Source organism: Chiloscyllium plagiosum, chromosome 16, assembly GCF_004010195.1.
Source record: "Chiloscyllium plagiosum isolate BGI_BamShark_2017 chromosome 16, ASM401019v2, whole genome shotgun sequence".
NCBI classification, from domain to species: domain Eukaryota; kingdom Metazoa; phylum Chordata; class Chondrichthyes; order Orectolobiformes; family Hemiscylliidae; genus Chiloscyllium; species Chiloscyllium plagiosum.
Genome location: NC_057725.1, coordinates 53,335,210 through 53,346,176, shown reverse-complemented (window position 1 = coordinate 53,346,176; position 10,967 = coordinate 53,335,210). Strand labels below are relative to the sequence as shown.

At 41.5% G+C, this 10,967-nt stretch overlaps 1 protein-coding gene and 1 long non-coding RNA gene across 4 annotated transcripts in view; one reads left to right on the top strand and one right to left on the bottom strand.

Moving 5' to 3' along the window:
* Positions 1 to 10,967, top strand: part of LOC122557921 — a 117,227-nt gene that overhangs the window by 36,094 nt on the left and 70,166 nt on the right. The gene's annotated exons all lie outside the window — the stretch shown is intronic.
* Positions 1 to 10,967, bottom strand: part of LOC122557920 (immunoglobulin superfamily member 22-like) — an 81,603-nt gene that overhangs the window by 17,128 nt on the left and 53,508 nt on the right. For all 3 annotated transcript variants that reach the window (XM_043706139.1, XM_043706138.1, XM_043706140.1), the window contains 3 exons: positions 8,941 to 9,114; positions 7,077 to 7,205; positions 3,701 to 3,997 (listed from right to left, as the gene is read on the bottom strand). In XM_043706139.1, coding sequence (XP_043562074.1) covers positions 3,701 to 3,997; positions 7,077 to 7,205; positions 8,941 to 9,114 — 600 coding nt within the window. The remainder of the gene's footprint in view (positions 1 to 3,700; positions 3,998 to 7,076; positions 7,206 to 8,940; positions 9,115 to 10,967) is intronic.

Below are 10,967 nucleotides of genomic sequence, written 5' to 3'. Positions count from 1 at the left end.
TTAAGAAACAATTAGCAGGAGTGCAGTTGTATCTATTCAGAGACAATGATCAGGAGTGCAGCTCTATCTATTAAGAGTCAATAATCAGGAGTGCAGCTCTATCTATTAAGAGACTATGATCAGGAGTGCAGCTCTATCTATTCAGAGACAATGATCAGGAGTGGGGCCCTATCTATTCAGAGACATTGAGCAGGAGTGCGGCCCTGTCTATTCAGAGACAATGATCAGGAGTGCAGCACTATCTATTCAGAGACAATGATCAGGAGTGCAACTCCATCTATTCAGAGACAATGATCAGGAGTGCAGCCCTATCTATTCAGAGACAATGAGCAGGAGTACAGTTGTATATATTCAGAGACAATGATCAGGAGTGCAGCTCTATCTATTAAGAGACAATGATCAGGAGTGCAGCTCTATGTATTAAGAAACAATGAGCAGGAGTGCAGTTGTATCTATTCAGAGACAATGATCAGAATTGCAGCTCTATCTATTCAGAGACAATGATCAGGAGTGCAGCCCTATCTATTCAGAGACAATGAGCAGGAGAGCGGCTCTACCTATTCAGAGACAATGATCAGGAGTGCAGCTCTATCTTTTAAGAGTCAATAATCAGGAGTGCAGCTCTATCTATTAAGAGTCAATGATCTGGAGTGCGGCTCTACCTATTAAGAGTCAATGATCAGGAGTGCAGCTCTATCTATTCAGAGACAATGATCAGGCGTGCAGCTCTATCTATTCAGAGACAATGAGCAGGAGTGCGGCTCTATCTATTAAGAGTCAATGATCAGGAGTGCAGCTCTATCTATTCAGAGACAATGATCTGGAGTGCGGCTCTATCTATTAAGAGTCAATGATCAGGAGTGCAGCTCTATCTATTCAGAGACAATGAGCAGGAGTGCGGCTCTACCTATTAAGAGTCAATGATCAGGAGTGCAGCTCTATCTATTCAGAGACAATGATCAGGAGTGCAGCTCTATCTATTAAGAGTCAATGATCAGGAGTGCAGCTCTATCTATTCAGAGACAATGAGCAGGAGTGCGGCTCTACCTATTCAGAGACAATGATCAGAAGTGCAGCTCTATCTTTTAAGAGTCAATAATCAGGAGTGCAGCTCTATCTATTAAGAGACTATGATCAGGAGTGCAGCTCTATCTATCAAGAGACAATGAGCAGGAGTGCTGCCCTATCTATTCAGAGACATTGAGCAGGAGTGCGGCCCTATCTATTCAGAGACAATGAGCAGGAGTGCAGCTCTACCTATTCAGAGACAATGATCAGGAGTGCAGCTCTATCTTTTAAGAGTCAATAATCAGGAGTGCAGCTCTATCTATTAAGAGACAGTGATCCGGAGTGCAGCTCTATCTATTAAGAGACAATGATCAGGAGTGCAGCCCTATCTATTCAGAGACAATGATCAGGAGTGCAACTCCACCTATTCAGAGACAATGATCAGGAGTGCGGCCCTATCTATTAAGAGTCAATGATCAGGAGTGCAGCTCTATCTATTCAGAGACAATGATCAGGAGTGCAGCTCTATCAATTAAGAGACAATGATCAGGAGTGCAGCTCTATCTATTAAGAGACAATGATCCGGAGTGCAGCTCTATCTATTAAGAGACAATATCAGGAGTGTGGTACTATCTATTAAGAGTCAATGATCAGGAGTGCAGCTCTACCTATTCAGAGACAATGATCAGGAGTGCAGCTCTATCTTTTAAGAGTCAATAATCAGGAGTGCAGCTCTATCTATTAAGAGACTATGATCAGGAGTGCAGCTCTATCTATTCAGAGACATTGAGCAGGAGTGCTGCCCTATCTATTCAGAGACATTGAGCAGGAGTGCGGCCCTATCTATTCAGAGACAATGATCAGGAGTGCAGCTCTATCTATTCAGAGTCAATGATCAGGAGTGCAGCTCTATCTATTAAGAGACAATGATCAGGAGTGCAACTCCACCTATTCAGAGACAATGATCAGGAGTGCGGCCCTATCTATTCAGAGACAATGATCAGGAGTGCAGCTCTATCTATTAAGAGTCAATAATCAGGAGAGCAGCTCTATCTATTAAGAGACTATGATCAGGAGTGCAGCTCTATCTATTCAGAGTCAATGATCAGGAGTGCAGCTCTATCTATTAAGAGACAATGATCAGGAGTGCAACTCCATCTATTCAGAGACAATGATCAGGAGTGTGGCCCTATCTATTAAGAGTCAATGATCAGGAGTGCAGCTCTATCTCTTAAGAGTCAATAATCAGGAGTGCCGCTCTATCTATTAAGAGACAAGATCAGGAGTGGGGCCCTATCTATTCAGAGACAATGAGCAGGAGTGCTGCCCTATCTATTCAGAGACATTGAACAGGAGTGCGGCCCTGTCTATTCAGAGACAAGGATCAGGAGTGCAGCTCTATCTATTCAGAGGCAATGATCAGGAGTGCAACTTCATCTATTCAGAGACAATGATCAGGAGTGCGGCCCTATCTCTTAAGAGTCAATGATCAGGAGTGCAGCTCTATCTATTCAGAGACAATGATCAGGAGTGCGGTACTATCTATTAAGAGACAATGATCAGGAGTGCAGCCCTATCTATTCAGAGACAATGATCAGGAGTGCGGCCCGACCTATTCAGAGACAATGATCAGGAGTGCGGCCCTATCTGTTCAGAGACAATGAGCAGGAGTGCTGCTCTATCTATTCAGAGACAATGATCAGGAGTGCGGCCCTATCTATTAAGAGACAATGATCAGGAGTGCAGCCCCATCTATTAAGAGACAATGATCAGGAGTGTAGCTCTATGTATAAAGAGACAATGAGCAGGAATGTGGCCCTATCTATTCAGAGACAATGAGCAGGAGTGTGATCCTATCTATTCAGGGTCAATGAGCAGGAGTGCAGCTCTATCTATTAAAAGACAATGAGCAGGAGTGTGGCCCTATCCATTAAGAGACAATGAGCAGGAGTGTGGCCCTATCTATTCAGAGACAATGAGCAGGAGTGCAGCTCTATCTATTAAGGGACAATGAGTAGGAGTGTGGCCCTATCTATTCAGAGACAATGATCAGGAGTGCAGCTCTATCTATTCAGAGAAAATTATCAGGAGTGCAGCTCTATCTATTCAGAGACAATGATGAGGAGTGTGTTCCTATCTATTCAGAGACAATGAGCAGGAGTGTGGCCCTATCTGTTAAGAGACAATGGTCAGGAGTGCGGCCCTATCTATTCATAGAATGAAGCACTAAAAAGGTGAGTGAAAACTACAGTTAAGGCTGGCAGGCAAATATTTGTCCAAAGAAGAGTTGGTTATGAGTTTGATAGGCTGAAATAGAGCTCAAAAAAGACCATCTTGTGATGAATTCCCCAGAAAGCACAGATTAGTCGATTGCAAGAAGATATTGAAGAATTAAAACCCAGTGGGCAGTGGAGTGAGCATGGTGGAGGACCCCCTTGGTCTGTCACAGACCTTGGCCATGTTGGCTGTCAATGGGTTAATCAGTCTGCCTGAATGCTTCTCCTTTGCAGTTAATGAGTAGGTTCCTGAAGAGGGAGTACATGCTCTCCACTGCGATATTTGAGGCTTCCCTCCATCATTAAGCATTGGAACGATTGGATTACATCATGAACTTTCAAAAAATTATTTTTGTTTAATTCAACATACTCTTGGAGTTATTGTCTAAAAAGCTGATTAAAAAAATAGACCTTACCTGGAGGTGGCATGGCATAGACACCTTTCATCAGCTCTGTTGGTTCACCCACACCTCCTTCATTTACAGCTCTGATTCTGAAGAAGTACTTGCCTCGCTCTTGCAGGCCTCCAACTGTATAATGGGTGCTGGTAATTGGTATCTTACTGCATTTTGTCCATTCTTTGGCATCTTCAGCCCTCATCTCTAAGATATATCCTTGAGGCTCATCACCTGAGTCAGGTTTGTCCCAGGCTAGAGAAATGCTCGAGTTAGTGGAATCTGTCACCTTGATATCCTTCACCATTCCTGGAGCACCTGGGTGGTAAGTTCAAAGTTAGCTGTTGTTTGAGAAGAAGTTAACTTGAGAAAAAATTGTGGCATTCATTATTGTAAGTGCATTAAATCAAAAACAAATCAGACTGAGCACATAAATGAAAATACATAAAGATCCATCAAGATGTTTTCAGATCTTCACATTTGCAAATTTGTACACTAGGAAAACAATGGAACAAATATACACATCAAAATGACTGTTAGTGTGAAACACTGCATCAGGGCATCTGTGTGATGCCAAGTATTAATTTTAAGAATTCCAAAATTTGTGTGATCCTTAACTGCTGCTAACCTGTCATAAAGTTGCTGCGGAATGATTGTCAGCATGGAATGGTGTGACTATACAAGTTTACATTAGGTGCATCCTGCATGAGAGTGAAGGGAACATTGCTTTAAAAGGGGAAGACCATAAAGTTGCTGTGTTTGCATGTTGCCTGCCATTTAAGATCTGTCCAGCTCTCTTACTGGTCCTGAAATTCCATTACCAGAGCCTCATTTTCATGATGGATTAAGAGATTATTCTCCTTTTATGACTGGTAGACCATTTCACACATTTAAAATGGAGTATGCCTTCAAGCAATTCAAATCTGTTTCTATGAAACCAGGGGAATTGCTGTGTATTGGATATGTGATTGGATCATAATACTCGAGAAGCCTAGATGAACAACACAGAGAACGCGAGTCCAAATCTGACAATGAAAGTTTGAAAATTTGAATTAAATTTAAAACTTACTAAAATAAGAAAGTATTAAAAGCTGACAATGAAGTTGTTGGTTTGTGAAACTTTTGGATTATCACAAAAATTCCACTGGTTCATTAATCTGGTTCATGGGAGGAATCTTGCCCTCCTGATCCTTTCTGGCCTTTAAGTGTTTCAGGTGCTTACCAATGTGGCTGACAAAACTATCTCTGAAGTTACCCTTGTAACTCACTTATTTGTATTAAACTACTACATAGCAGTTCAGAAACCTTTTCAATGACAATTGGCTATAAAGACTTGCCTTTCTAGCAGTGCTTCCTACAAGCTGTGTGGGTTCTGGGGAAATCAAGATGCAGTGAGTTGGGACAAACACGCCATGCTCAAGCAATGTCCCCTTTAACAGAACAATTACAACATTTAAAACAGATTTTGACAGATACATCAATAGGGAAAGTTTAGAGTGATATGGGGAAAGCCCAGGCAAATGGGACTAGTTTAGTGCAGGGTACCTGGTTGGCCTGGACAAGTTGGGCCAAAAGATCTGTTTCCATACTGTGTGGCTCTATGAGTCTATAAGATGTCTGATCCTCAAGCAATCCTAAAACAGTCCTGGAGGTAATTCTAATCCTCAAATATTATTCACTTATGAAGTTAAAACATTCAAAATGAACTCAATCCGCTTGAAGCTGTTCACATCAACTCACTGAAGACAGATTCTAGGTGGGGTAGGGATGGTGTTACGAATTTAACTTATTGAAAACCTATAAGTAGGTTATGCGTCTTCATTTTAATAACTCTACTGTTATTAATTTCCAGCAAGTTTCCCAGGCCTTATAGATAAATTGATTGAAACTGTCTGGATCTATAAAGCAGTTATTTTTATAGCACTGTGTTTGGAGCAGGAGTACCAGTATCCTTCTGGCTCCAAATTATTGTTCAAGGCTCAATATTGGGACCACAGCTTTTCACTTTCTGAATTAACAATCTAGATGAAGGAATGGAGGGCGTTTTGGCAAAATTTGCAGACAATACATAGATAGGTAGAGGGACAGGTAGCACGAGGAGGCAGGGAGGCTACAGAGGATTTGGACAGGTTGGAGAGTGGGCAAAGAAGTGGCAGATAGAGTACAATGTGGGAAAGTTGTGAGGAGAATAGAGGCATGGAGTATTTTCTAAATGGGGAGAAAATTCAGAAGTCTGAAGTGCAAAGAAACTTGGGAGTTCTAGTCCAGGATTCTCTCGAGGTAAATTTGCAGGTTGAGTCAGTAGTTAGGAAGGCAAATGCAACAGTGGCATTTATTTTGAGAGGACTTGAACAGAAAAGCAGGTATGTACTTCTGAGGTTCTTATAGATACTTTGGCAGACCACATTTCGAGTATTGTGCATAGTTTTGTGCCCCGTACCTCAGGAAGGATGTACTGGTCCTGGAGCATGTTCAGAGAAGGTTCACAAGAATGGTTCCAGAAATGAAAAGCTTAATATATGTGGAACGTTTGAGGACTCTGGGTCTATACTCGATGGAGTTCAGAAGGATGAGAGGGAATCTAATTGAAATTTACAGAGAACTGAATGGCCTGGACAGAGTAGATGTTGAGAAGACGTTTCCATTGGTAGGAGAGACTAGGACCCGAGGGCATGGCCTTAGAGTAAAGTGAAGACTTTTTAAAACAGAGATAACGAGCCAGAGAGTGGCGAATCTATGGAATTCATTGCCACAGAAGGCTGTGGGGGCTTGGTCATTGAATATATTTAAAATGGAGATAGATAGGTTCTTGAGTATCAAGGGGATCAAGGGTTACAGGGAGAAAGCAGGAGAATGGGGTTGAGAAACTTATCAGCCATAATTGAATGATGGAGGAGACTCGATGGGCTGAATGGCCTAATTTCTCCTCCTATGTCTTATGGTTTTGAAACCCTGCAAGCTGATTGCAGTCCTCTATTTGCTCATGACAATCTTCTCCTATCCCCCTTTCACTCCATCACCACTCTACTCCACCACTGGACCCATCGAGTCTGCCAATGGATATCTACTCTGCCAATGGACCTATCTACTTCATCACATGACCTGGCTGCTCTAGGTGTGTTCCACTGCCAACTTTCTCACCAAACAGCAAACCAATCAGGCTGGATGTTGCACTGAAGGCAGGGCTTGGTTAATAATACCTAACTTTCAGTTAGATGGAAGCAGTTACCAAAACTAAAATTTGATCCAAAGCATTTTAAATGCCACAAAATGTGTTTTTCTAAAAAAAAAACACTGGTAGACGATACTTCTTAAAGGAGCACTTTTTTTGTTAAAAGTGGTTGTCCAAACCCCAATTGGAACAGTCAGCTATTGTGCAGATACTACACAGACTCACGGATGGGGTCTTTAGCCACCACTGAATTGGATGCAGTGCTGGGCTCACCAACTCCTGCTCGGTTAACGGCTGTGACACGGAATTCATATTCCACATCCTCCATTAACCCATCAGATGTAAACTTCGTGTCTAGAAGAGTAATGGATAGAAGTTCATTAGGAATAAACATCTAACCCTGGGATGATATATAAAATAAAAAGACATGTTGCCCAAGTTACCAGAACACTGTTTCCACAAGTCAGTTTTTAATTTCAGTCATGACATCAGTAGGATAAGTGCAGCTATTTCATCCTGGTTTTTCTGTTTTTAATTTATGGGTTTAATTATATAGCTTATTAATTTACAATATTTATTAATTAGAATGTTATACCATGTATTCAACCCCAAACACTGGGATTGGTTAACTTTTAAACATTATTATGAAGATATCCTCTAATAACTATTTTTAACAAAATCATAACTGTGAGTACAAACAATGAGATTATGATTTTGATCCAAATGGCAAATGAAAAGACCTTTTTTTCACGAGCTCTTCCCAAATTATACACAACAGGAATAGAAATTATGTTATCTTTCACTGGAATGATTAAAAACAAAGCTATGAAAACAAAGCTATGCTAAATTCTCTCAAAAAGAATAAAAGAATTCCTCCAAAAAATGTTGATAGTTCACCCCTGCAAAGAACACCAATGTACTTTCCAGTGAAACAACTTGTTATTTGCTAGAAGGACAGAAGGCATTGGGAACAAGAATGGAGGGAAAGGAAGCAGTCAAAAACTATTGCAACTTCATCATGAACTGACAGAGACTAATGGAGTAATGGTTTTTGGTTGTGTTCTCAAGTACCATCTGAGTACTACCAAAGATACTTTTGGTAGATTCACTGACACCACTTCATCTAACTGGTGCCAGGCTACATTACTGATACCAAATGGGGGAAATCTTCGATAGAGGAGAGGCTCAATCTTGATAAACCTCTTGATTTACTTCATGTGTAGTTACATTATATCTAAGATATATGATGCTGTCTTGTGAAACATCAGGCTCAACCTAAGAGTAAGTATGCATTACTGCTACTGAAACTTTCTGTTTCAACTTACAGATTTGGCCTATTTAGCAACTTGTTAGATCCTTCCTTTTATGTCTTGATAGGTGGAGCTTATGACATGATGTAAATTAACCCTTTGAGGAATGAACTCTTATGTAACAAAAAGACCCTTTAGAAGTCAAGCCATTAGGGTATGCAGGTCAGGTAAAGACTCCCCCATAGTGCCTCCTCAGGGCAGTTATATTCTTTAATGTAGAGGTGGAGTTTAATGTATACTTGGATGAGCCTCTTAGTTAAGCTTTGATGTAAGCTTGAACTCAGTACTCATGTGCTGGTGTTCTCCTCAAAGGTTGAAGCCTGTACAGTACAGAATATGCCACTCTGTAACCATATCATCATGTCGAGTCTATTGATAAACTTAGTTTAAAAGTCACCTGGAAGTCTGGCCTGAGTTTGATGAAAATACAAAGAATACACACCAGAATATCAATGGTCTGGGGACTAGTTGATAGAATTAAATAAAATCCACTGTCACCAAGACATTACCATCATAACTATCATGCAATGGGAAAGATGGTCCCGTGAAGGTGGAGACTTGGGGGAAGGAGGAGTTGCTTATAGGCCTCAACCAATTTATGTCACCATTGTTTTTGTTTCAGATTTCCACCTTCCGCAGTTCTTTGTTTTATATTGATACTTTTAATATAACAGTTTTACATGGAAAATGACTTAAGATGAATTCCAGGAATGAAATCCTGACTTTATGGGTGAAACAGAGATAACCTTCTCAAAGCTATTAAATCAATAGAATATGACCTTGAATTGGCTCTTTGGTTGCTGGAATCCAACGATTGCTGCCTTTCTTCCTTCTCTCCACAATATAGCCCAGCAAGGGGGCACCTCCATCCTTTGCTGGTGGAGTCCAGGTGATGGTGATTGCCTCCTTAGTAACATCTGTAACCTGAGGTTGAGATGGCATTCCAGGTGATTCTGAGAATATAAAATAAGAAAAAAAAGTTAATTTCCCTTCATAATCACACCTCCATATGATGCCAAGCACTGGTAGACAATTTGCTGATTTAAAGAGACCTCCTTGATTGACATCCTAGTTTCTTCAGAAGGCGAGAGATGAAAACATAGAGACGAAGTTTGGAGAAAACATCCACATTAGAACCATAAACAATGAACTCTTCTACTTTCCGTCATCATCTCTCATAGGATTAATCTTTGACTTCTCTCCTCAGCTAAAGCATTTTCTGACGCAACCTGTTTATACAATGTATCTTGTTGCAAAGCTGTTTAATATTTAATATTTATGTAAGGATAACGGAAATGCCTGGATGAATTTGTTTTAAAATGTCAAAGAAAAGGCATTAGAACATTTTTTCTTTAATACTGCTTCTTAGAAATCATGTGACTTGTGAACAATTACTGGTCTTGGCTATTAGAACTCACTTTGGAACAAACACCTGACTTTCTTCCCACTGGGTTTTCTGGTTATCCTGTTTGACAGGTTTGGATTTGGTTGGGGAAATGCCTGCTACAAACAAGCTTCCAAGCTCATGTCTCCTGTTTCTGAAATACCCGCATGGTGAATTCAGAATGAAATCTAATTATTCTTTCGGAAGAAACTGACTGAAAGAACTTCTAAATATTGAGTTTCATGAGCAAGCTGTCTGCCAAGAACCAATGCATGATTAATAACTTTACCACAAAGAAAAGATCATCTGATTTAGGATATTCTACTCCTTGGGCTAAACCTTCAGATCTGATGGTGAAGTGTAAGTTGTATTGAGAGTTATGCACCCAGGTGAGCACTAACATTCTGACACTGCCTTGCTCAATGACTGGCATACTGCTTGAAGGTGTTGGAGAAGAAGATGGCACTATGATTCTCTGACATAAACCTGACAGGGGGGATGATAGAGAGGAGAGCTGTCCACTCCTGGAGGGCCAGCAGAGGATGCCACGGCAGCAGACCTTGACAGCCTGAGTCTGATATCACCACATGACCCCTTGTTGTATTTCTGATTGTATGGAGGCTGTCTGCCGCCATCATCTGCAGCACACGGCAGCTCTGACTGTTCTTAACCTGTTCTGTTACTTCTGGAGTTGGAATGTGAGGAATACCAATAATGTAGCATCAGTTGTGTGACTTTGTGGTTGCTGTGCCATCAGGTTATTGGTGAAGGGCAACTACAGATTTCTGTCCTACAATCTGCCAATCAGATGTCAACAATTCTCGACATGGAAGTCAGAGCGGTGACTCCAGCTCACTGCTTGCTACAAAAGACGCCTGGTTGGACACCTGGCACTGACATCCCAGGACATGCCTCCATCCATAAACATCTCTATCCTGCATATGCCAACAATTAAGAATACTCAGGGCACCCCTCCAATCTACTTACAAAACATTTCTGCCCTTCTGTGCTATACCTCAGGGTGCAGTGGTAACTATCTTTGAGGAGAAAGTGACGAATGCAGATGCTGGAGATCAGAGCTGAAAATGTGTTGCTGGAAATGCGCAGCAGGTCAGGCAGCATCCAAGGAGCAGGAGAATTGACGTTTCGGGCATAAGCTCTTCTTCAGGAATGAGGAAAGTGCATCCAGCAGGCTAAGATAAAAGGTAGGGAGGCGGGACTTGGGGGAGGGGCGTTGGAAATGCGATAGGTGGAAGGAGGTCAAGGTGAGGGTGATAGGCCGGAGTGGGGTGGGGCGGAGAGGTCAGGAAGAAGATTGCAGGTTAGGAAGGCGGTGCTGAGTTCGAGGGATTTGACTGAGACAAGGTGGGGGGAGGGGAAATGAGGAAACTGGAGAAATCTGAGTTCATCCCTTGTGGTTGG